At 43.5% G+C, this 27,516-nt stretch overlaps 1 protein-coding gene across 2 annotated transcripts in view; it reads left to right on the top strand.

The window, feature by feature from the left end:
- LGR6 (leucine rich repeat containing G protein-coupled receptor 6) overlaps window positions 1-27,516 on the top strand; it is a 193,034-nt gene that overhangs the window by 71,704 nt on the left and 93,814 nt on the right. For both annotated transcript variants that reach the window (XM_060231114.1, XM_060231113.1), the window contains exons 2-3: window positions 114-185; window positions 11,985-12,056. In XM_060231114.1, coding sequence (XP_060087097.1) covers window positions 114-185; window positions 11,985-12,056 — 144 coding nt within the window. The remainder of the gene's footprint in view (window positions 1-113; window positions 186-11,984; window positions 12,057-27,516) is intronic.

The raw sequence follows: 27,516 nt of genomic DNA, 5'->3' as shown, positions 1-27,516 counted from the left end.
ATGTATTTAAGCTTTAATCAAATATAGTCCATTCTCCTTACACAATCTAGATGTTTAATTAGAGTAGGACCTACATTGCAAGTGATATAGTTTCTGTTCTTTTTGTCTCTCAGGGATTTGAGCATGAATAACATCAGTGAGCTGTTTCCGGGTGACTTCCATCACTTGCGCTTTCTGGAGGAATTGTAAGTATAACTGAGCATGTAGAATCTTCTGGGTTGAATTATCCCCCACCCCACCCCACCCCGGGTCCATTTTGAGACAAGATCATGTATGCAACTCTAGCAACTAGAGTTAGACAAATGTTAAGTATTTTGCTTAAACTGCTTCCAAATGTTTAGTTCACTCAGGTCTTTTCAGACACTTTCCCTTTAGCCCTTTGTGTTGACTGATAAAAACCAGTAGTGCTACATTCCATCAAACATAATGGAAGTGAATGGGGTAGACATGCTGTAGGGGAGAGAGCTAGAGTAGACGTGTTGCAGGGGATAATAATTTATCCTTTTTAAAACAGCCAATATATACGTATAAAATTCAAAAAATAAAATCTCCATGAAATGGTAGGGGATAATTGTGAGGAAGCTGATAGTCTTGCTGGTATTTATCTTTTTCAGAAAGACAGTATGAACTTCCCACATGCTTGACCCCTACGCAAGTGCTACAGTGGAGAAGCACTTAGCTACTAGCATATCAAAGACAATATTTTAAAAATGGTAGAAGATAATAAAATGTTGGGAATCTGGAGTTGTTTCACTTTTCACTAAAAATGCCAGCAGCATTGCCCTCTGTGTGCCCATAACACTCATGCAATCACATTCTAGATAAAACTTGCAGTCACAATGGATGCACTTGCTAAGGAAAGAATTTAATTTTCACAGTAAAAAACTGCCTTCAGATTTCAACACAAACAGATATTTGTCTGACAGGCATGAACATAACTTGTAGCCATGTTGACACACACACTTCACTCCTCTCTCCCTCCTCCCATCGCATGCAGGATGTGATTGAAGGCTTTTGAGTTCAGGAAGCCTTGAATCCAGCTACAGTTCCTTGCAATGTTGAGTTGCAGGTACATGAGCAAATTGATATACCTTCCTCAGAAACCAGGATGTTAAATTAAGCTTAACCTGAGGTTTAGAATTCTGGAATTGAATCATATAAACCAGTGTTTCCCATTTGCAGGGTCGTGACCCGGTACCGGACCACGGAAGCTTCACTACCGGGTCACAAGAAAAGCCAAAGCTAGCCCCGCCCCCAGCAAAGCTAGCCCCACCCCATCTCTATGTTGTGCAGAGAGGAGCTGGGCTGCCTCTCCTTCCTTCTCCCCCACTCCCAGTGTTTGAGAGAAAAGCTGGCATCCATTGGCACTTTAGACCCATGAAGTGTTCTTCAAGGTATGAGCTTTCATGTGCCTTGCAGTATGTTCTTTTGGGGAGATTTCCCACGGAGGCCTGGGCAGCAAAGAAGGGTGGGTATGTTTTTTTCTGCAGGGAGTGGGCTTTCCAGTAGTTGTTTTTTTTTACCAAATGACCCTTGAGCAGAATTTTGGCTGGCTGGGGTCATCTGATGGTGAGGAAGACTTTTTTTTTCTCCCCCCCCCCCCATTCTTTCTTGCTTTCCCTGCAAGTGATGCTCTGTCTGTATTCTTGGCGCTGGGGGTGGGGAGAGAAGCAACGGTGGGAGGGCTTCTAGTGCCCTGGCCCCACTGGTGGACATTCTGGTGCTTTTTTGGCTTTGTATGAGGGAATTTTGGACTGGATAGTCCACTGGCCTGATCCAACATGGCTCCTCTTATGTTTATGTTCTTTTTTCCCATGTCTTTCTTTTCCTTTCCTTTCCTTTCCTTCCCTTTCATTCTTTCCCTTTTCTCATTCTTTCCTTCCATTTTTGCTGAATGAAACTTTTCTTTTCATAATACTGTTGTTGCAGACATAGGAGCTCTGCAAATGAATTTGCACTCCCAATTGTAGCCAGGTGGCCTTCTATGAGATTTCTGTGTGAGTGAGTGAGAGTAAGAGGTGTGGGGCAGAAAGAGATTATTGGAGATTACTGCAGTATATCTCAACAGCACTGGAAGAGATGGTACTATGAACTTGGCATCATTTTACTGGTACTGCTTTTAACAGCTGTCTGACACCAAAATTAAACTCCTCCTGTAGATATTAAAAAGGATGAAAGTAGTTCACTGGCTAAGTATCTGCACAACAGGTTGCTTTTAAAGGCATGGGAAACACCGGCAGTAAAAAGCTGCAAGCCCCTCATAAATATCCTTTTTGGGATAACTGCAGAAAAGCTTGTATGAACTTCATATAACTTGTAATTAATTCATTAATTGCAGTACAATTCTCTGCTTCCTTTTGCAATTTCCCAGTGTTTCAACCACAGAAAAGAATGAAAAATAGCTGTCGAAAGATTTTCTTGAAACCAAGCAAGCTTGGTTGTAGCTTGAGGCAGGGTTCCAGTAGTAGCAGCGGAAGGAAGGGCCTACTAAATTTGTCAGCATATTTTGAGGTAGAGCAACTGCCAGGGCCCAGTGTGGGTGGTACATAGTGCTGGCATTCCTGATGGCAATGGCAACAGCACTCCCAATTGCATATACTGGCCAGTGCTGTTGAGGAAGGGATGTGTAGGTGGTGCAGGCAATTGAACATGGGCATTAGGAGTGCTTGCAAGCTGGAGAAAAATACACAAACAGGTGCATGCAGGTGTGGGGGTGAAAAGAGATCTGCCCACTTTCCACCCCCATTTTGGCTCAGCATGAGTTTCAGAGAAATTTTTCTGAAAATGAATTTACTTCCGAAGAAGAGCCAGGTTTGGGGGAGTGCCCTGGAAGTGACATCACAGGAAAAGGTGGAGTTCTGGTTCAGTGTGTCCCGGAAGTGACATCACTTGGTCCTTCACTGACATAATTCCTGTCTCCCAACTACACCCCCAAAGTCTCCTGGCTCCACCCCCAAATTTTAGTGGGCCACAAAGGAGAAGTGTAAAAATAACGGGGCCACGGGAAAGAAAAGTTTGGGAAACCCTGATATAAACCCGTTCAGTCAGCAGAAGAGGCTGCGTTGGCACTAGAGGAAATTTCTCTCACTCCCTCTTCCTCTCTGAAATGGCACATCTTTGGGAATAGCTGGCTCCATGATAGGAAGATCCTTGGCTTGGAATCTCCCAATGTACCAAGATTGGACTGAGCCCCTCAACAAACAAATTCTTGTGCCCTCAGGTTCAACAAGATTGGGGACCCAGTGGGTATGAGAGAGGAAGAGAGAAAGCCCAGTCCCTCTTGCATTCCTTTCAGAAGTTACATAGTGAAAGGGATATGGGATGGAGGAAAACTCCACCCCCTAGACTGCTCTGTTCAGTACTTTCATTTTACTGTGTTAGTCTGAAGAAGTTGGTTGAAACACAGCATATTGCTACATTCAGCAATTCCCTTGAGTAGATTGCCCCAGTGAGATCACAAAAGTGTGGGCTTGCAAACTGTTTATTTTGGCTGCTTTGTGAGTGTGTGTGTGTGTTCACTTTCATTTAGTGGAAGTGCAACAGCTAGGGAACCCTTTGAAGGCAAAAAAGAGGAGGAGAAAATAAAGACTGTATTCGGGGAACTGCACTGTTATATTTTTTATTATTTGGTATGGAAAAGTCTCCTGGCTCTACCCCCAAAGTCCCCAAATATTTCCTGAGTTGGACCTGGCAACCCTAAAAATAAACTCAAGGATAAATTATATGTATGTTGGACCCACAAGATGGTGGATCAGGCAGCTAAATGATAGGCTGTCAGGTGACTTTTATTGCACCAGATTCTCAAAGTTGCATGCTTTGATGTGTATGCTTCTGGAAATGTATATAATCAGACAAAAAAAAAAACCTGAATAGAATTTGTTAATGTCCAGACTTAGGGTTACCTGAATGATCCTGTTGGCCTTCAGAACAAAGAAGTTCACATAAGCTTATGTTAAAATAGACTTACTTCTGGTTCCTTAAACTCTTTGCTTTCTTAGGAAAACACGTGATGTTTTTAAACCATTTGGTCCAAAAAGGAATCATTTCACCTGCTCTGCCAACTAAGTTATACCCTTATGTTTTCTGACATGGAGACTAATATTACCATCAAGAAACATGCCTGTTAGAAGTGTCTGCTAGCAACTGTCATATATATCTTCTCCACAGATGATGGCACCACCAAAATAAGACAGTAGAATTTTCAGACAGACACATTTCCCTTTACTTCATCAGAATGTCCTGAGGTTAGAAGCTTTATGTACATGTATGAACAGTGCTTTTCTCATCATGTGATGGCTGATAGATGAAACAGGAACTACCACTGAAAGGTACTGTGTGGCAAAAGTGATATGGATGTCCTGTCAGATTCTGTGATGTTTGCTCTGTCATGGCTGTTTCATACCTGCCAGCCATCAACCTGGTACTGGGTGTGTAAGCTGTCTTTCAAAAGAATCCAATGAAAGGTTCTGCTTGGTTAAATAAGTTGTGCAACAGACCTTGGTCAAATTTCTGGCAGGAGGATTAATTGGAGTTGGAAGAAAAGTGCTCTCTTCCATTAATTCTAATTAGCATATCAAAGATTCCTTACCAAAAGGGGGAAGAGCCCCTAACAGGTTATAGCAGTTTGGACTGAAGGTGAAATAAAGTTCCAGGGATGCATGTCCTGAAGTTAGAAGCTCATAGAGCTTATTTTGTGAATAGTAACCCTCCTTTCCCACAAAAAAACAGAAGGAGATGTCTAGGTTCACAATAGGAAAACTGGGCCCAGGAGAAAAACTGGAGCCCTCGACCAGCATCACAAAACTACATGGTAGAAGCACAAACACCAGAGCATCCCTGTGCTGCTGGCAACATGATAACACCTCTTCTGGTGCACTGGAAGTGATATTGCCACATTGCCAGAAACACTGACCTTGATCTGCTTTTGCTGCCAGTGAGTCCCACTTACCCACTGGTGGTTGCCATGGGATACCTGGCAACCCTAGTTTGGGGAGTAGAGGAACCTCAGCAGGGTATAATGCCATAGAGTCAATTTTCTCCAGAGGAACTGATCTCTGAAGTATGGAGGTTGGTTTGAGAGATCTCCAGGACTTACCTGGAGGTTGAGAATCCTAGTTTTGTCCAATCTACACTTGCTCCCATCTTGCTCCCAATTCGAAGTTCTGGTGTTGACTTTTAAAGCCCTATATGGCTTGGGCTCATCATACTAGAAGAACCTGTGTGTTTATGTGTTAAGTACCATCAAGTTGCTTCCAACTTGTGTTAACCCTATGAATTAATGTCCTCCAAAATGTCTTATTGTTAACAGCCTTGCTCAGGTCTTACAAACTAAGAGCCATGGCTTCCTTTATTGAGTCAATCCATCTCATGTTGGGTCTTTCAGTCTGGTGTAGTGGTTAAGTGTGTGGACTCTTACCTGGGAGAACCGGGTTTGATTCCCCACTCCTCCACTTGCAGCTCCTGGAATGGCCTTGGGTCAGCCATGGTTGTCCTTGAAAGGGCAGATTCTGTCAGAGCTCTTTCAGCCCCACCCACCTCACAGGGTGTCTGTTTTGCAGGGAGAAGATATAGGAAATTGTAAGCCGCTCTGAGACTCTGATTCAGAGAGAAGGGCAGGGTATAAATCTGCGATTTTCTTCTTCTTTTCCTGCTGCCTTCAACTTTTTCTAGTATTATTGACTTTTCCATTGACACTTGTCTTCTCATAATGCGATCAAAATGTGATAGTCTTTGTTTGGTCATATTAGCTTCTAAGGAGATTTCAGGCTTGCTTTGATCTAGAACTTGCTTATTTGTCCTTTTGGCAGTCCATGGTATCCGTAAAACTTTCCCTTCAACACCACATTTCAAATGAATCTACCTACTCCCATACAAAGAACATAAGAACATAAGAGAAGCCATGTTGGATCAGGCCAATAGCCCATCCAGTCCAACACTCTGTGTCACACAGTGGCCAAATTTTTATATATATATATATATATACACACACACACACACACACTGTGGCCCATCCAGTCCAACACTCTGTGTTACACAGTTGCCAAAAAAAATTATATTATACATAGATCTACACACACACACACACACACACACACACACTGTGGCTAATAGCCACTGATGGACCTCTGCTCCATATTTTTATCTAAACCCCTCTTGAAGGTGGCCATGCTTGTGTCTGCCACCACCTCCTGTGGCAGTGAATTCCACATGTTAATCACCCTTTGGGTGAAGAAGTACTTCCTTTTATCCATTTTAACCTGTCTGCTCAGCAATTTCATTGAATGCCCACGAGTTCTTGTATTGTGAGAAAGGGAGAAAAGTACTTCTTTCTCTACCGTCTCCATCCCATGCATTATCTTGTAAACCTCTATCATGTCACCCCGCAGTCGACGTTTCTCCAAGCTAAAGAGTCCCAAGCGTTTCAACTTTCTTCATAGGGAAAGTGTTCCAGCCCTTTAATCATTCTAGTTGCCCTTCTCTGGACTTTCTCCAATGCTATAATATCCTTTTTGAGGTGCGGCGACCAGAACTGCACACAGTACTCCAAATGAGACCGCACCATCGATTTATACAGGGGCATTATGATACTGGCTGATTTGTTTTCAATTCCCTTCCTAATAATTCCCAGCATGGCGTTGGCCTTTTTTATTGCAAACGCACACTGTCTTGACATTTTCAGTGAGTTATCTACCACGACCCCAAGATCTTTCTCTTGGTCAGTCTCTGCCAGTTCACACCCCATCAACTTGTATTTGTAGCTGGGATTCTTGGCCCCAATGTGCATTACTTTGCACTTGGCCACACTGAACTGCATCTGCCACGTTGACGCCCACTCACCCAGCCTCAACAGGTCCCTTTGGAGTTCCTCACAATCCTCTCTGGTTCTCACCACCCTGAACAATTTAGTGTCATCCGCAAACTTGGCCACTTCACTGCTCACTCCCAACTCTAAATCATTTATGAACAAGTTAAAGAGCATGGGACCCAGTACCGAGCCCTGCGGCACCCCACTGCTTACCGTCCTCCATTGCAAAGACTGCCCATTTATACTCACTCTCTGCTTCCTATTACTCAGCCAGTTTTTGATCCACAAGAGGACCTGTCCTTTTACTCCATGACTCTCAAGCTTTCTAAGGAGCCTTTGATGAGGAACTTTATCAAAAGCAAAACCTACCTGACTCTTGAAGTCATCTTCTGAGGCCTTTCTTCAGGTGTCCCGGCCTTCTGAGATTAAATTGATGGCAACCCAGGAGATAACCTCTTTGGTTGTGGCACCAAAACTCTGAAACTTGCTCCCCAAGTGGCTCGCTGGTCGCCTTCAGGTGCTGCCAGCTGGTGAAGACTTTTTTCTCCAGTGATTCCTCCCTCTCTTGGTCTATGTGTCCTTGTCTTCAGAGGTGAGGTGGGTGGCAGCTAGAGACAAGGTATTTTCTGAGGTGGCTTGAAATACCCTCTCGCTTGAGTTTTGCCTTGCACATACTCTACTGTTTTTAGGCACCAGGCCAAAGTACATTTTTTTACTCTTTTAATTAGTGTTTTATTTTAACCAGCTTTTTAAATTGGCTGCTTCTGGCCTGAGATCTGTTTGGGAATAGTTTTTATGCTGTTTATATCTAATGACTTGTTTTTATGGCTTGTTGTTTTATATTGATGCGTTATTTTAATTTTAAGCTGCCTCAAGTAGGACTCTGAAGAAGTAGCACAGAAATATTTAAAATAAATAATGCTGAGAAGATGCGTGATTTGAGGAATGTGTTCCCAACTCCAATTGCTCCCCCCAGTAAAACTTTCCCATGGAGCACAGGGAAGGAAGAAGTAAAAAATATCTCCCTCTCCTGCTGGCACCCATATTATACTGAACATATGAAGCTGCCTTATACTGAATCAGACCCTTGGTCCATCAAAGTCAGTATTGTCTTCTCAGACTGGCAGTGGCTCTCCAGGGTCTCAAGCTGAGGTTTTTCACACCATTTTGCCTGGACCCTTTTTTGGAGATTGAACCTGGGACCTTCTGCTTACCAAGCAGATGCTCTACCACAGAGCCACTGCCCCTCCCCTTACTGCTCAGGTTAAGGGCTAGATTAGTATCTTCCTGTTTGCTCTACCACTGATGCTGAACCAGTTTGCTTACTAATATATATGCAAACCTGTTTCCACTTGGATTTTAATCTTCATTTTGGCTTAATCTAAGCAGTGCTGTTTGCAGGCACATCCAGGCCTCATTTTGGGCAGAAGCTCACAGGAGCAGAGCTCCTGAACCTCTAAATTTTATTGTGCTCTTTCTTTTTTACTCCCCCCAATAATTGATTCTGGGCTCCATTGTTCAAACCCCCTGTGAGAATTTTGCTGAACTCTAAGATTTGATAAAATTTCTAATATTTTTCCCTACAAAAAAGGGCAAATAACCAAAACATATAACGCAGACAGATGGATATCTTCATCATGCCACTGTGGCCACATAGGAGAAAGTATGATGGGAGTAAGGTTTCATTATGACAATTATAATTAAATAGCATTTTAAGGTAGGTGCTGAGCTGATATTCAATCCAAATACCTTTATTGGCATAGAAATAAAAAGTACAGCATGGAAGATTTACATAGAGTTTCAGTTATAAAAACCAGTCAAACATCAAGAAAGGGAGCTAGTCTTTTGCTCCCTGTTATGGCAGCCAAAAGATACTTTGAACAAGGCTTGTGATATGGGAATATCGGTCAAGATAGCAGAAAGAAAACTAACTTTGCCTCAGATAATCCATAAAGGTTAGACAGGATAGGTTTGAATATACAGTCCCACACTTGCTGAGCTGATATAATTTAGTACACCTTCCAATGATGTCAGGGATGTGTGGCATATGCAAATGAGTTGTGCTAATGAGTTCTGGTATCTCTTTTTCTACAAAATGACCCATGGGCACACCTATATGATGTCATCTGCTATTCATTCTGTTTTCTATTGCTTTGTTGTGATTTTTGCAAACCTAATTTGACATGGGGCGTTTTCACACTGACCTTAATCGGCAGCGACGCCCCTCTTCATCGCGCAGGGTCTGCGCGGATTTCGCACCAAAGCAAAGGCTTTTGCGGCGCAAATGGAAACTGCCAAAACCCAGTTTCCATTTGCGCCGCAAAAGCCGCGGGACTTTGCGGCTCTTCCGGGTGCTCCGCGGCAATTGGTGCGAAATCCACGCAGATCCTGCACGGTGAAGAGCGGCGTCGCTGCCGATTAAGGTCAGTGCGAAAACGCCCATGATCTTTTTTGAAAGATTGCAGTCAAAGTGCGTCTGGACATCATGTGGATAGGAAGGGGTATGCATTTTTCCAGGTTTTGCCCACATAGTCACCACTTTCCTTACCTCGGTCCCTGTGATGGTTGTTTTTCAATCCCATCCCACAAGAGGGCTTTTGGAGGACTTTTGTTTTGTTTTGTAATAGCTGTATCACCTTGACCTGACTAGCCCGATCTTGTCAGATCTTGGAAGCTAAGCAGAGTCAGCCCTAGTTAGTATTTGGATAGGAGACCACTAAAGAATATCAGGGTTACGATGCAGAGTCAGGCAATGGTAAACCACCTCTGAACATCTCTTGCCTTAAAAACTGTGCCTCAGATGTCCATAGGTTGGCTGAGTTTTGATGACAAAAAACAAAAAGCCACATTGCTATGTTATAATTATTTACTGCAACAAAGTACTTGTTCCCAGCTTTCATTTTTTTTTAAAAAAAAATCAAGTTTATAGCTCTTGTGGTTGTAGAATTATAATGAAAAAGGTACTGTGCTCATTTCTTCTTAAAACTCTATAATCAAAAAGGGTAAAAACTTACTTTAAAAGAAATGAAAACTAGGAATTAGGACATAGTTGCAATAGGTTGCTGTAAGACAGGGTTCCCCAACATGGCACACAGGGATACTATGGCACCTGAAGGAATTTCTCCTGGCACCTGCTGACTTTTTCAGAAAGTGGGTGGGGCCACTTGTTATTGGTGGCCTTTATTCAAATGAAAGGGTTTTCTCTGGCTCCAAGAACAGGCAGCCGCTAGAGGATTAGGAGGGCTGATAAGCAACACCTGGGCTTCCCTTTGTCAGGGTGTGGTTGCATGTCCTCTTCAAACTTTCCTTCTTCCCTGAAGGTCTGAGGAGGGAGATTTTTTGTTTGGCTCTACCTCTTGCAGCAGCCGTATTTTGTTTAGTTCTGCATCCTGTAGCTGCCATTTTTGAGTCCATTCACCACCTTCTCTCAAAATTCCAAAATTGTTCACAGTCTAGGCATCCCTGGTATAATGTTATGATGCTATAATGATATAGTTGTTGCTTTAAAAAAATCCTAAGAAAAGCTCTCAAGGAGGTGAAAATGGCAGCCATGGAGGGATGAAGCAAGGAAGGTACAGGGAAACTTCAGTGTGGATGCTCCATTGTTGTTGTGTATGTTTCTGTATTCACAGCAGAAAGAGCAACACAGAGAATTGTTGCCATGTGGAAGCAGCCCAGTGAGCTGGCATGGCAATGTGGGTATTTATACCTCGGTCTCCTAGATCTTCCTTCAACATGTTAAACAATAAAATAAACTGGCTCTTAATACTGATATCAAGCTTGTTGCAGTGTGTAACGGTACAATTGTGCAACATCATTTAATTTAAAAAGCAAATCCTCAGTTGTAGGAAGAGAGAAAGCACCTGTGATGGGATGTAAACAAAAATGGTAACATGCAATGGGACCATTGTTCGTCAAGATGCACTTATGAGTTTGGCAACCTCCCATCAGAATCAATGTCCCCCTCAAGGCAACAGAAATAGTCAAATGAAGAAATTACAAAAGAGCATACTTCCCAAGTGACAATAAGCCAAATTTAGCTGGTTGTTGGTCTCTTGCGAAGATGGCTGGTGGTAGACTGCTCATGCTATTTATGCTTTCTGAGAACTAATTGTGAGAGCAGTTGTCCTTCAATCCTAGAAAAGAGCTATTAAAATTGTATACTTGCACCCATGTACATAATCTTGTGCAAAAAGCAGTCATGAATTGCGAAAGGAAAGGAGAATTAATGGGGGAGGGGTTGTGTATGGATGGATGGATGGAGATATATTAAAAATATCTTTGTCTGGTTCTAGAAGCTGTGCAAATACTTATGAAGCTGAAAATAAGAGTTCAGCAGCAGCCAGGCTAATTGATCGCGGAGGCTTTAGGGCATGAAGACAATACTCCTTGCCTGTTGTTTGTTCCAACATTTGTTTTTCAGAGATATATTGCTTCTGAATATGGAAGTTCCGTCTAGTAACTATGGCTATCTTTGACAAATCTATGCTCCAGGAATTTGTGTAAACCTTAGGTCATATTTATATATACCATTTGAAGTGTTTTTTAGGCTTCTGCAGTTGCAGTGCATATTTGGAAAGAGAAAGGCACATCTAAATACATGAATGTAAAGTTTCCAAATTATTTGATGGACACTGACTTATAAACACATTTCATTACAATGCAGATTTGCTTTAGGTTAAAGCACAGTGCACAGTTGCTTTGGGCAAAGCCAAGAGCAATCTCTTTATACTTCCTTCAGTATGGCTAGTATGAATAATTAAGAAATGTACAGCACTTGGTTCATGTTGACTTTTAACAGAGCAATCCTATGCAGAGTTGCTCCAGACGAAGCCCATGAAAATCAGTGGACTTAGTCTGAAGTAACTACATAGAGTCATTTTGTTTATTTGAGCCTTTATACCCCTCTTCTCCCACACTTAAATCTTAGCAGATTACACACAAAAATGCCACCTAAACAGGTATATACAGATCTGTTTTCCTGAGCCAATTCCTTCTGCTACTCACAAAGCTATGTCTGATCCATAAGTATGATCAACATAAGTATAGCAAGATGCTTTGCTCCAGGTCATCTTTATATTTTCTTAGATAAGGCGCTGCTGGATTTTCACATATAACGTTTTTTAAACATGGTGACACAAATAAACATCTTAAACATTACCTCTTCTGTTTATTATAGGCGCCTGTCTGGAAATCAGCTTTCTAAGATCCCAGGAGAAGCATTTTCTGGCCTCTACAATTTAAAGATTCTGTAAGTCACAATTTTTCCCCAGGATGCTGGTATTATGCTATTATAATTACTATGTGAAAGCTGTATTTGATTTCATCATATTTTCCTTATTCAAAGAACCTCAGGTGTTTTTGTCATTTGATTTACATGATTTTATCTCTTACTCTATGTCAGGATTTATGACTCTTTGTCATAAATGTGGAGTGTTTTCACATATTCCTAGTATGTACTAGTACACATGTAGCTGCCACTTTTCCAAGTCATGCTGTTGGAGAATTCCATGAAGAATGTTCACTTAAATAAACCCCAAAGCATCACTGGAATGATATGGTTTCCAGTGTGGCCAGTTTCATCCAGTACTTGAACAATACTTTGCTGATCAGCTCATAATTCGGAATTTCTGTGGCATCTCTCCAGAGAACTTGGGGGAATTCATATTTTCTTCATTTGGAAGAACATTTTTCTTCCTTGCAAACTTTCACTAAGTCTTACCTGGTGCTGTGGGTTTTACTAGGTAGCTGTGAAAGTGAAACCCATCCAGATACCAGTTGTAAGGGAAAAGGGACACCGGAGCAGTTGTAAGGGAGCATGGATACTTAGATCTATTTGTAAAAATGCAAATCAGCAGTCTTTACATAGTTTTCAGTTTTGGTTCCAATTCTGTTCAGTGAGTGATAATGACTCCTGACTTCCATGCACTTACAGAAGTGGAGTGCATGGGTGGAAAACAGTGGTAAGGGAACTAGACAAGTTCCTGGCTGGATAAGTGTTCCCAGTTGTGTTAACTGCTAGTCAGTATTGCTCAAGAAGGAATATAGTGGTATTGGCCTTATAGTACCCTGTTTGCGCTTTTTCTCTTCTCTGTCTCCCTGATATGACTCCATCTCTGGTACTTGCCTTGCACTGAGGAGTACGTAGTAAACATTTCAAGTGCCTGTTAACTGCACCAGAGAATTCTTCCTCTGACCACCTATGGTTATCTTCATAGCAAATACATTGCTAGATAGCAAGATGGATTTTTAAAACTTTTTTTTTGTTTATGTGTTTGCACCAGATGCCCCACAGCGACTCTAGCAATAATAAAACTGGTTCTGGCATGCATTCTGGTCCAGCATAGCATCTGTTTAGGTGCTCACTTCTTCATCTTTGCTCTTTCCAATGAGATACTTTACAATCCCTTTTCTGCTGCAATAAACATTTCAGTCCTGAGGGCATGCTTGAAACTAACCACAACGTGAAATTGCCATAGCCGGCAAAGTTTATATGAAGCAAACAGGTAGTAACCTGCTCCTGGGATTAGAGAGTGCTGCACTGTTTACTAGGCCTTCTAAAGAATCCTGCCCTAAATCCCTGGGTTTAGAGATGAGTCGCTGCTTTATCCGTAGTCTGCATTAGGCACTAAATCAAAGAAACCAAGAAAACCACAGCAAACCCACCCTGTTTCAACAAGGGCAACTCTATGCTTTGGGAACTCATGGCCTTTGAAAGCTTCTTTTTATCAGTTTACATTGGAGCACTTCCCAGTGAAAGAACTAAAAAAGTAAGAACTATGCAGGCTTTGCTGAAACTAAAACAGCACCTCCTCCAGGTAGTGATAGTAGTAGCAAAAGATTCAGCGCAACGGTGTGAAGAACAGTCATATTCATCTCTTGAAGCTAAACTCACACCATGCAAAGAAGCTGTGATGATTGCGGGGGGAAGAGAGGTTTATACAGGGCAACATCAATCCAGTGCATCTTGCCTTGAGATGTAAAGAGAAAGAAAAAAGTCTTATCTCTAAGAACAAAACAACTAATTAACCACAAACCAGCCCTGAAATGTCAGACTTTTACTGTAGTTCGTTGCCATATTTGTAAACATATTCGGGGCTTTAGACTGTTTTTGCATTTGAAGTAAAAAGTAAATCTTGTGTCTTGTTGTGGAGAACCAGAACATGTTTTTTAAAAGAGAGAGAGGGCAGAATGTAGCACCCTTTCCTGAAATCCTCTGCCTGAAGCAAACTGCTTCACATTGCTTCATAGTAAGACTGATCCTATTTGCAGAGATGTGTGAGGCTTGCAGATACACTTACTAACTTCTTTTAGCGTCTCCTGCTAAAAATCTGGAGAAAGACTTGCTGTAATGACCTAGTGGGAGTTCTGTGAGCGAACTTGTTGGAAGGCAGATGGGTACAGCTGCAGAGTCTCAGATCTTTTCTGTGGGGACATGCCTTTTGCTTGTTTCACTATTTGTTGGAGCTGCAACAACACACATGCAGGAGAGGCACGTGCTGAGGAGGTCATAGGGCACAGAGGTTAATCTTTCTGGGGACTTGTTAGAAAGAGGCTTGAAAAGCACCAAAGCAGGGGCAGCAGGAAGACTCCTGCTTTCATCAAACCCAAAATGCTTCAAGCAAGGAATGCAAATTGAACATCACTCTCAGATGCAGACTCTCTCCTGATCTATTCCACCTCTAACAAGACACAACTTCTAGCTCAGCTGTCCTTGGGTTGTCTTATCCTGAGCCCTTTAATGCCTTTCTTCTACCTGTTGCTCAGGCATTAAACATGTAGGACTTAACTTGACCACCCCCCCTCCCATGTATATTGTAAGGCAAAGACACAGACCTGTTTGAATACCAGAGCTCAGTCTTGGAACATGTGCTTTCTTTTAGCAGAGATGCTAGGGCTCCAAAGTACCTAAAAGCCATGGCATTTGAAGGTAGTGAAGTAGATTCTAGCCCATGACATCTTACGCTTCAGTAAGATGTCCTTAAGTCTGCTAAGATGTCAGCTAGTCAGTCAGTCAGTCACAGTCACATTTTATTTGTATCCCGCCCTCCCCGACCAAGCGACTCAGGGCGGCTAACAGCATAAAATTCAATACATACATTATATAATAAATAACATTTGAAGACAAATTAAAATCCATAAAATTCTAAAAACATTAATACATTTAGTGCTATTCATCGGCAAGTTTACTTGGCAATTTAGTAGTATCAGCTGGTGAAGGCCATTTGGAACAGGATGGTTTTGCAGGCCCTGCGGAATTGTTCAATGTCCCGCAGGGCCCGCATTTCCTCTGGGAGTTGATTCCACAGCTATGGGGCCAAAACTGAGAAGGCCCGAGTACGGGTACTCTGGAGTCTTACCTCCTTTGGCCCAGGGATAGTCAGCAGGTTCTTCCCTGCTGACCTCAGTGCTCTCTGGGGTTCATACGGGGTTCATAGTCTTTAAGTTGGCACAGGAATCCCATTTGGTTTTGCTGCATCACACTCATACTACTACTCTGCTGGAATTATAGCCATCTTCTCGAGAATCCCAGCTCCATAATCTTGTGCAAGGAAAGCCTGCAGCTACTTGGTTGGCTGGGCAAAGGCACTCTTACATATTCAGAAGCATTGTTTCTCTGTTATTGCTTCAAATATTTTACAACTCATTCCAAGACTGAAACCAGATTAAAGGGTTGCATCTTTGTAAAGTTTGTAAGTAATGGCAATAATAAATAATCACATTTAAGCATATGCAGAATGTGTTTTCTTTGAGACTGAGATACTGCAGCCCACTGCTGTTACAATTGATCTTCAGAGACAGGCGTTTTGGGTCAGAGAAACTGACATCCAGATAGGTTACTGGGTTGTAGGGAATTGAAAACACATTGGGTGCTTTCATACGGCGACTATTTGCAAGTGGATTTTGCTATACTTACACAGTAAAAATCCAGTTACAAAGCACGGTATTTAGTGTATGTGAACGCACTCATTGTCAGACAGGATTTTCATTAGGGAGGCTCTTGACTAATATGATTGTTTATTGATGATAGTTGCTAAGTAGCATTGATTATGGTTGCTAAATGTTAAATTTACATCTTTTTGAACAGACCTAGTAGTTTCTGAAATGAATTGAGCTAAGGAGCAAGGAAATCTTTGTATTCCAGGAAAAGATGACTGCACAGAATGTTCACTGGCTGGTCCTTGTGCCAATCATATCACTTAACCCCCACACACACGCATACCTTTTGCCAACAGCAATATTTCAAATGTTTAAAAAACCTGGAGTAGCTCTTTAAAAAGGGATACATAATGGGAATGCCAATCCCCAGGTGGGGGCAGGGGAACCCCCAGTTTGGAGGCTTTCCCCTTGTTTCAGGGTCATCAGAAAGGGGGAGGGAATGTCTGCTGAGCACTCCATTATTCCCTGTGGAGACCGATTCCCATAGGGTATAATGGAGAATTGATCTGTGGGTATCTGGGGCTCTGGAGGGCTGTTTTTTTGAGGTAGATGCACCAAATTTGCAGCATAGCATCCAATGACTCTCCTCAAAATACCCTTCAAGTTTCAAAAAGATTGGACAGAGGGTCCAATTCTATGAGCCCCAAAAGAAGATGCCCCTATCCTTTATTATTTCCAAATGGAGGGAAGGCATTTAAAAGGTGTGTGGTCCCTTTAAATGTGATGGCCAGAACTCCTTTTGGAGTTCAGTTATGCTTCTCACAATCTTGCTCCTGGCTCCACCCCCAAGGCACCCAAAATTTCTTGAATTGGACTTGGCTACCCTAGTACAAAATAAATGTTTAAATTAGTGAACATCCCAGACACCTGAGGGGGGGGGGATTAAAAGCATACTTTCTGAAGTATGGGGAAGTGATGAAAAGTCATGCTGGAGTCCAGAAATGGATGTGCATGTGTCAGGAGAGGAACAAGGACAACACAAAAACTCTTGCCTACTCCTGGAAGGAGTATGTCTGATCTCACCCTTACATTGTATACCCTCCCCCCAACAGTTATCTAGGCATTGGTCATTGTCTGTGAAATTTTTAAATAGCATTTTTGCAGGAATTCTGTGAAATTTTGCAGGATTTCTGTGAAATGTCTGTGAAATTTTTAAATAGCAATTTTGCAGGAATTCTGTAACAGTGGCCATGCTTTGTCCGCTTGCGGAGAGGGCGGGATATAAATGTAAAGTAATAAATTAATTAATTAATAATAATAATACATTTTATTTATATCCAGCCCTCCCCGCCGAAGCAGGCTCAGGGCGGCTCACAACATGTAAATCTTGGTTTACAATAAAGCATCAGTACAATTCAATAAATAATACATTAAATATAAACCATCATTTAAAACCAACGTATCTATTAAAATTAACATTTCTGGTGCTACATCTCAGATCTTCAGTGAGTTTTGTGGCTGGATATGTCTACAGCAGGTCTATCTTAGATCTATATTTACACGAAGGCCATCTTAAAAAGAGTAGTCTTGCAGGCCCTGCGGAATTGATCCCTAATATCCCTAATATTAGGGCTCACTTTGGGAGCCCTAATAACAGCCTAGCCGCCGTGTTCTGCACCAGCTGCAGCTTCCGGGTTTGGCACAAAGGCAGCCCCATGTAGAGGGCAATACAGTAAGCCAGTCTCGAGGTGAACGTTGCATGGATCACTGTTGCCAAGTCATGACACTCCAGGAAGGGGGCCAGCTGCCTCGCCCGTTTAAGATGGAAAAACGTGGATTTGGCAGTGGCCACTATCTGGGCCTCCATTGACAATGAAGGCTCCATATGAACATATGAAGCTGCCTTATACTGAATCAGACCCTTGGTCCATCAAAGTCAGTATTGTCTTCTCAGACTGGCAGCGGCTCTCCAGGGTCTCAAGCTGAGGTTTTTCACACCTATTTGCCTGGACCCTTCTTTGGAGATGCCAGGGATTGAACCTGGAACCTTCTGCTTCCCAAGCAGATGCTCTACCACTGAGCCACCATCCCTCCACCGTCCCTCACTGAGCCACCATCCCTCCAGTAAAACCCCCAAGCTTTTGACCCTGTGTGCCGCTTTCAGTGACACACCGTCCAAGACTGGGAGGGGAATTTCTCTTCCTAGAACGCCATGACCCAAGCAAAGGACCTCTGGCTTCGTTGGATTCAGCTTCAACCTACTCAGCCTGAGCCAACCTGCCACGGCTTGCAATGCTAGGTCCAGATTTTTTGGGATGCAGTCAGGTCGACTGTCCATTAGTAGATAGAGCTGGGTGTCATCTGCATATTGGTGACACCCAAGCCCATACCTCCGGGCAATCTGGGCAAGGGGGTGCATGTAGATGTTAAATAACATTGGAGAGAGGACTGCCCCTTGCGGCACCCCACAATCTAGTGAGTGCCTCTGGGACAACTCTCCCCCAATTGCCACCCTTTGTCCCCTTCCATCAAGGAAGGAGGAAAACCACTGTAAGGCTGACCCCCTGATCACTGCGTTGGCAAGCTGGTGGGTCAGTAACTGATGGTCGACCGTGTCAAACGCAGCCGACAGATCTAACAACATCAGCACCGCCACGCCACCTCGATTCAGATGCCGCTGGAGATCATCTATCAAAGCGACCAGCACTGTCTCCGTCCCATGACCCAGGCGGAAGCCAGGATCTAAGATGGAAGTGTCATCCAGAAAACTCTGCAACTGTAACACTACTGCCATCTCGATAATTTTACTCAAAAATGGTAAATTTGAGACCGGTCGATAATTTGCCAATTTGACCGGGTCTGCTGTACTCTTTTTCAAGAGAGGATGGACCATAGCCTCTTTAAGAGGTGTTGGAAAACACCTCTCTGAGTGGGATCTATTTACAATGTCTCGTATAGGACATCTAAGTTCCCTCTAGCAAGCTTTAATCAGATCACAAGTTGTTGGGCGTACAGTAGAGAGAATTCCGTCAACTTCCCCAAGGCTAAGTGTGTCAAAGTGATCCAAAGTGATCCAGAACTGAACCAGAAGACAGGCATGGAGCCTTGAGTTCTTGCACTGTATCCAATGTGGCGGGAAGGTCCTGGCGGAGCGACGTGATTTTGTCTGCAAAAAAATTCACAGAAGCCTCACAGCCAATCTCTAATTCTCTAACATTTGGTCTGCCTTGAGGCAGTGTTCTGAGGTTCCCAATTATCCTAAATAATTGTGCCGGGCGCAAATTTGCAGATGCAATCTTAGCCACAAAGTACTCCTTCTTTGAGGCTTTAACTGCCATCTCATAAGACCTCATAAACATTCTATAAGATGTTCTTGTTGCTTCATCACGAGTATGCCACCACTGCCTCTCTAGTCGACTGAGCCCTTGTTTCAGCTGTCGTAGCTCCAGGGTGTGCCACGGAGCCAGCTTAACATGAGGGCACAGAGGACGTCAGGGTGCAATCTCATTGATGGCCTGTATAGTCAGCCATGCCAAGCCTCAACCAGATCATCAAGGGAATCGCCAGGGGGCCAGGGATCCTGTAAAGCCATTTGGAACCGCTCAGGGTCCAGCAGACTCTGCGGGTGAGCCAAAATAGGCTCTCTGCCCATACAGGGTTGGGGCGGCACATTCACACAAGCCTTTAGGGCAAAATGGTTTGACCGGGGCACCGCCTCAGCAGTAATACCGTCCACCAGAACCCCAACTGCAAAGACCAAATCTAACATGTGTCCCACCTGGTGAGTGGGAATTGTAACAAATTGGGAGAGTCCCAGTGTCACCATGGAAGACACTAGGCCCATCGCCTGACTGGAGGCCGCGTCATCGGCATGGACATTGAAATCACCCAGGATCACAAGCCTTGGGTATTCCAATGCGCAGCCTGCCACGACCTCCATCAGGAATGGTAAGGCGCTGACAGGTGCGTTAGGTGGACGGTACACCAGCCAAATCGCCAACCCCTCTCCTACATCCCACACCAGACCGGCACATTCTATACCATTGATCGTTGGGGCCGGGAGAGCCCAGAAGGAGTAATCCTCCCATATAAATAGCGCCACCCCTCTCCCCCGGCCGCTAGTCTGTGATTGGTGAAAGATCGAGTAACCCGGGGGAGTCATTTGGGAGAGAGCTACCATCTCCCCATCTTGCACCCAGGTCTTGGTCACGCAAGCCAGGTCCATGTCCTGCTTAAGCAGGAACTCCCTAAGGATCAAGGTCTTATTATTTATGGACCTGGCATTACATAACACCAATGACGGAGGCGGGCTATTCCTCTTGGCCCCACTACCTGTCACCGTTGGGATGGGACGCAGGCTGGAAGGGGGCCGAGCACTGTTTTGTCTCCATCTCCTTCCCTTATAATTCTGTCTGCTCCCACCGTCATACCTTCCCCTCCCCAGGAGTCCTGGAATCCCCAGGTTGGGCATCCACACCTGCGTCCGGAGTGGCCTTTGCTAGCACAAAGACAGCCTCCCTCACCCTCCTATAAGATCTTAAAAACTTCAGCCCCCACTTCCTATCCCCAAATTGGCTGGCTCACTACTAATTTAATCAGTAGTTAATTTAATTTAATAATCCCAACCCTAAAAACTCCCCTCTAATTGATTAGCCAAAATATTTAATTTCATCAGTAGCATATTAATAGATAAAAAAACCCCAATCTCAATCTACCCAACAATTGGTTTGCTAAAAAATATATATAGATATCTAAATTTCTTCAATGCTTTAATTTCTTTAAAACTATTTCTTTAAATTTCTTTAAAACTATTTAAACTATAATCCTAGAAGCTCAGATAAAATACATACCACAAGTTAGGAAAGGCACAAACAGGCATAAGAAAAGTCCTGCATGGTTAACAAACAAAGTAATGGAAGCTGTAAAAGTTAAGAAGGACTCCTTTAAGCGGTGGAAAACCAGTCCAAGTGAGATTAGTAAAAGGGAACACAGGCTGTGGCAAATCAAATGCAAGACTGTGATCAGGCAGGCAAAAAGGGACTATGAGGAGCATATTGCAAAAAACATAAAGACCAACAATAAAAATGTCTTCAAATATATTAGAAGTAGGAAACCAGCCAGGGAGGCAGTGGGGCCCTTGGATGACCATGGGGTAAAAGGATTACTGAAGGAGGATAGGGAAATGGCTGAGGAGCTGAATGCATTTTTTGCCTCCGTCTTCACTGTGGAAGATGAGAACTTTTTGCCCGCCCCAGAACCACTAATTTTGGAAGGGGTGTTGAAAGATCTGAGTCAGATTGAGGTGACAAAAGAGGAGGTCCTACAACTGATAGACAAATTAAAAACTAATAAGTCACCGGGTCCGGATGGCATACATCCGAGAGTTCTGAAAGAACTCAAAGTTGAACTTGTGGATCTTCTAACAAAAATCTGTAATCTTTCATTGAAATCTGCCTCCGTTCCTGAGGACTGGAAGGTAGCAAATGTCACCCCCATCTTTAAAAAGGGTTCCAGAGGAGATCCAGGAACTTACAGCCCAGTCAGTCTGACTTCAATACCGGGAAAGTTGGTAGAAAGCATTATCAAGGACAGAATGAGTAGGCACATCGATGAACACGGGTTATTGAGGAAGACTCAGCATGGGTTCTGTAAGGGAAGATCTTGCCTCACGAACCTGTTACATTTCTTTGAGGGGGTGAACAAACATGTGGACAAAGGAGAGCCAATAGATGTTGTTTACCTTGACTTCCAGAAAGCTTTTGATAAAGTTCCTCATCAAAGGCTCCTTAGAAAGCTTGAGAGTCATGGAGTAAAAGGACAGGTCCTCTTGTGGATCAAAAACTGGCTGAGTAATAGGAAGCAGAGAGTGAGTATAAATGGGCCGTCTTCGCAGTGGAGGACGGTAAGCAGTGGGGTGCCGCAGGGCTCGGTACTGGGTCCCATGCTCTTTAACTTGTTCATAAATGATTTAGAGTTGGGAGTGAGCAGTGAAGTGGCCAAGTTTGCGGATGACACTAAATTGTTCAGGGTGGTGAGAACCAGAGAGGATTGTGAGTAACTCCAAAGGGATCTGTTGAGGCTGGGTGAGTGGGCGTCAGCATGGCAGATGCCGTTCAATGTGGCCAAGTGCAAAGTAATGCACATTGGGGCCAAGAATCCCAGCTACAAATACAAGTTGATGGGGTGTGAACTGGCAGAGACTGACCAAGAGAGAGATCTTGGGGTCGTGGTAGATAACTCACTGAAAATGTCAAGACAGTGTGTGTTTGCAATAAAAAGGCCAACGCCATGCTGGGAATTATTAGGAAGGGAACTGAAAACAAATCAGCCAGTATCATAACGCCCCTGTATAAATCGATGGTGCGGTCTCATTTGGAGTACTGTGTGCAGTTCTGGTCGCCGCACCTCAAAAAGGATATTATAGCATTGGAGAAAGTCCAGAAAAGGGCAACTAGAATGATTAAAGGGCAGGAACACTTTCCCTATGAAGAAAGGTTGAAACGCTTGGGACTCTTTAGCTTGGAGAAACGTCGACTGCGGGGTGACATGATAGAGGTTTACAAGATAATGCATGGGATGGAGACGGTAGAGAAAGAAGTACTTTTCTCCCTTTCTCACAATACAAGAACTCGTGGGCATTCAATGAAATTGCTGAGCAGACAGGTTAAAATGGATAAAAGGAAGTACTTCTTCACCCAAAGGGTGATTAACATGTGGAATTCACTGCCACAGGAGGTGGTGGCAGACACAAGCATGGCCACCTTCAAGAGGGGTTTAGTTAAAAATATGGAGCAGAGGTCCATCAGTGGCTATTAGCCACAGTGTGTGTGTGTGTGTGTAGATATATATATATAATATAATTTTTTGGGGCAACTGTGTAACACAGAGTGTTGGACTGGATGGGCCATCGGCCTGATCTAACATGGCTTCTCTTATGTTCTTATGTTCTTAACGCTAAACAATTAAATAATATTCCAATTAATTAACTAATAACAAATATTCCAATCAGTTTAGTAGCCAGCAATATAAAACATTCATATCGATGAAGAATGGAGGTTAAAGTTATAAATTAGGAGTGATAGATATTAAAGTGCCAGATGTTCGTAGAGTGCGGTCTCAAACACAGATAATTAAAGTGCAGCAGTGTTGTCTAAGGGCCCAATGGACCCCGAACAGCTCAGGCGACCCTGGGGGGGGGGGAATAAGACCTCCCCTGTATCCTCCCTAACTGTCTGGGTTACGCCCTTTCTACTCCCGGTCAGAGTGCGGTCTCAGAGAATAATCACAGGTTCCACCGCCGCCTTGAGTCCCAATGTAACCCCCTGCAGCCCAATACCCCAGGCCTCCACACGCCACTCGAGCCCCGTACAGGGCCTCGTGGTCGTAGGGCTCCCATCCGTCGATTCAGCTGCACCCCGGCAGCACCCACAGAGATGGAAGCTGGAGGGTGCCCATGGAGATAGAGTGCTCCAGAAAGAAGATAATCCACCACTCCAGCCCGCGTTGCCTGTGTAAAGCTCCGCCTGCAGCAGTCGCCAGCCACACCACGCTGCGTTCTCGCCACCACCTGGCGGTACTTGGCGGCCTCCTTCAGCCAGCCGGTCGCCACCCGCATCCTCGGCGTCCCGCACTCTGCTTCACGACCCAGCCTCACCTCGCACTCCTGGGGTATTGGGCTACAGGGGGTTAGATTGGGACTCAAGAACTTTAAGGATGCACATTGATATGATATTGAGTTGACTGTGTCCATGGGGAGTTTAACATATGGCAAAATGCTTAGTGTAGCTGATTTGTCACATTCCAATAATTCATTCACTGTCAGTGCAATTCTATGCAATTTTACACTCTTCTAAGCCAGTTGCCTTAAATCTCTGTTTAGGGTTGTACTCTGTTATATCAGCAAATCTATTTATCTCCACATTTTCAACATGCCAATTCAGTCCTGTGAAGAAGCTATGTCCCTTGTGCAACCTGTTTCTGTATTAATTTCAGTTTCCTTGTGGAACCAGCCCAGGCTGAACCATCTACAATATTCAACTGGAAATAAGCAGAGAAGAATTAGCACAATATCAAGAATTCACTAAACAGACAAGCAATGGCTGATAATTCTGCATGTGTGAATGGTTTACTAACAATGGAATTGCAGCACCATCTCTGGTTGTCACCAGGATGGAGCAGAGGACATGGTTCAGGCAGCATGGCTGAGTTAGAGAGGTGAAGCATCCCTGGGCACAGGATGAGAATGCTTGTATTAAACTGAGCATGCAAGGAGTCATGGAGATAGGATTCATGAAGTGACAGTCAATTAGGTGGGTGAGGCTGCTTAGATGTGGAGGTTGTGTGGGAAAGCATTCCTCTGATTATATGAATAGCTTTCCCCAGAAGGCACGGGGAGGCATTTGAATTGATGCTGTGTCTTTAAATCCCTCCCTGGAGTGGCGGGCAAGCAGCCCTTGATCTATATACTTCGCTCCTTTTCATCTTGCTCAGTCATTAAAACCAAAGCAACTGAATGAATACACTGAATCATTCTCAGGGCAAAGCAGATCAGCTCCAGAGTCCTGCCCCACCTCTGTTACACACAAACAAGAACACATGTTCTAAAGTTTAGCTCAGGAGCATACCTCATATTAGATGCTGTACTTGTATGACAGACACTGAAAAGAAAGCAAAGAAGTGAAGATACTGTTTTGCTATGAAGAAGTGAGTTTAGTATCTGGTAAAATGGAAGAGTTACTCTATGGTCTGCCAGGGAAGTAAGAAAGCGAAGCCCAGGAATGTTAAATGACATATTTAAAAATCCCCAGCTATTCACTTAATCACAGGAATGCTTTCCCACGCAGCCCATACATCTAAAGCAACCTTTTCTATCTAATCAACTCAAGCCCCTTATTCAGGGACCTGCCAAAATAGTAAGCAGAGAAGCTCCAAAATCCTGGCTAAAGAATGAGAAGCTGTTTTCATCTCTAGCAAAGAGCTACCTTTGAAGAGATCTCTGGAGCAAAAAGTCCACAGATGTCTGCTTTTCCTCCTTTATGGAAACCTTCATGTTGCAGCAATACTGACATTTATGGGGTGCAGCCAAGAACCTACAGGGCTTTGCTTTCATTCTTGGTTATAGCAGACTCTCCAAGCTGAGTGTCCTGCCATGGAAAAAAAATTGATGGGGAAACTCCTAAAGTAGCCAGTGTCAACAGGTAGGCATGGATTCTGTTTCAGTTTGAGCTTCAACAAGAGCTCCTTGGCTTGCATCTCTGCCTGCAGCAGGATGGCTGAGAGTCAAAGGAAAGAAGTGTTTCAAACTTCATCAAAACAAAATATATCATCTAATAATAGCCTTGCTGGTCCTGTAAGAGAAGAAAAAATGTGTCTTGTTTTTCCAGGCTGCCCATACTGGAATAAACAGTGGAAGGGCTTCCCCCCCTCCCCACTTTTTCAAGATCATCACATAGAATAGGTTTTTGTAGCCCACTTTTCTGTACCTTAAGGAATCTCAAAGCGGTTTACAATAATCTTTTCCTTCCTTTCCCCACAACAGTCACTTTGTGAGGCAAGTGGGGTTGAGAGAACTGTGATTGGCCCAAGGTCATCCAGCGGGCTTCATGTGGAGGCGTGGTGGGGGATAAAACCCTATTCTCCAGATCAGAGTCCACTGCCAGTTCTCAACATACCAATCAGAAACAGCATCTTTAGCAAGTGATCTTTTTACTGTAACGCTTGCCTACCAAGTATCATTTGGAAACCATGGTGATTTGGGAATATGTAATAAGGTTTAATATAGAAAAAGTTCTTCAGGGACTCCAGAATTCGGATTCTGAGTTCTCCTAAAACTCACTATGCTGTCTGTGGCAAACAGCAGGAGCTGCGTTGCCTCTGATTGCAGAGATCTGCTATAACATCAGAGCCCACCTGCAAGTGGCATCAAATAAGTGTGCCTCAGTTGGAAGCTCTCATAGTGTTTCCAACAACTAGTCCGTGACAGGTGTTTTATGTACCTTATGTACCAACTGTAGCCTTCTATGGTTCTTTTTGGCACAGATCTGGGGTTCTTATCTGACAAAGGGAGCTTTGACTCTCAAAAGTTTATAACCCAAAAATCTTGTTGGTCTCTAAGGTGCTACTGGACTCGAATCTGACACATCCAGAATCTGTCACTATGCAGTTATGGCTGTGAAACAGTTATCTAGCAAAGAGTTTGATTTCATTTGACATATTTCTGATTCTACCATTTTCTGCCAAGGCCAAAGTCTTTGACAGCAGCTGAGTAGACCCAGGACAATGAGCCTGAAACTGCAGTAAAATGAAAGGGTGCTCTAAAGGTTGCAGTCAGAGAGTCAGAAGCCAAGAGGGGTGTAATAGGAGGACTGTTTAATTAAGCATCTCCAAAACAATCATACTTACATTGCATCAGTTCTTCAGTGGCTGATTCCACACTTGCCTTTCTCCGGGGCAGGCTTCTGTTTCTGGGCAGGGCAAACTGGCGATTTCACACCAGTTGCTCTGCGTCGGCATCTTGGTTTACACTGTGGCGGGGCAAATCACGGGTTTGCCCTGCGCAAAATGCCTGCGCAGAGCAACTGGTGTGAAATTGCCAGTTTGCTCCACCCAGAAACGGAAGCCTGCCCCGGAGAAAGGTGAGTGCGGAATCAGCCAATATTTACCTTCAGAAATGGCACTTTAGGCACACTTAAACAGTTAAGCAGTGTTCAGATTTATTTGAACAAACTGGCATGGAAGGGGATTGACATTTACATAGTGTTTAGGATTTGGAATTGGTAGACAGAAAGATATATTTCTAGAACTGCATCTTATGGTACTGAATACTCAAGCAACTTTTAGAGACTTGCTTTCAGGTGAAGATGTTACAGATGTTACACTGCTTTTGCTTGGATAGTACTAGTTCTGGATTGCCTTATGTTTCCTTTTGAATTTAATATTTGTTGGTCACACAGACTTGAGAATGTACTCGGCTTTATCCCTGTTTTAAAGACTAGGGTTTTCCCACTAGACCCTTTTCTCTGGCAAGATTATTATTATCATCTCTTTAAAATCAATAACCTGGTCTTTTGACATGTTTAGGGCCTTTCAGTGCCACTTCAAACCATTTGCCACTCCTTATTCTCCAGACTTACAGTCTCATCAAACTGGATATTAAGCTTATAAATGGAGAACTAATTCCCTTCTCAAATTGTGTGTCTGTTTTACGCACAGAGACTGATTAAACTTTTTGAACAATCTCCTCCAGAGTCCATCCTTTTTCCAAACCCACATCACACAGACTCCAGACTCCTCTTGCACTAGAGTCTCCCAAGCCACCACTCTCTTCTTCAATTCCCAGACTACAGTTAACTGCAGTTCTCCAATCAGAGCAAGTTCCACGAGCTGTCAATCAGTTCAGCTAACTCACTCTCTCCCAAGCAGCATTGCCCTTAAACATGCATCCACTTGCTATGTATCACAAGGGGATCATAGAATCATAGAGCTGGAAAGGATCTCCAGGGTCATCTAATCCAACCCCCTGCACAATGAAGGAAACTCACAAATACCTCCCCCTAAATTCACGGGATCTTCATTGCTATCAGATGGCCATCTAGCCTCTGTTTAAAAATCAGATTGAAAGCTAAGAATCAAAGCTGGAGAGAAAGTCAGAACCAGATAACAGGTGTTAAGGAGCTGAACTACATAACAGCTAGCAGTCAGTCATGAGGAAGCTAGTAAGCAGGAGAGCAGCAGAAACAAACAGAGCAACAGTGAGAAGTGTGATTAGGCAAGGACTCCCTAGCTTCCCTGGGGCTTTATAGCTCATTCCCAATCAGGAGACCAATGGATGA

Source organism: Heteronotia binoei, chromosome 2 (genome assembly GCF_032191835.1).
Source record: "Heteronotia binoei isolate CCM8104 ecotype False Entrance Well chromosome 2, APGP_CSIRO_Hbin_v1, whole genome shotgun sequence".
Taxonomy (NCBI): domain Eukaryota; kingdom Metazoa; phylum Chordata; class Lepidosauria; order Squamata; family Gekkonidae; genus Heteronotia; species Heteronotia binoei.
Note: the sequence above shows the minus strand (reverse complement) of the source record. Positions and strands in the feature narration are given on the sequence as shown.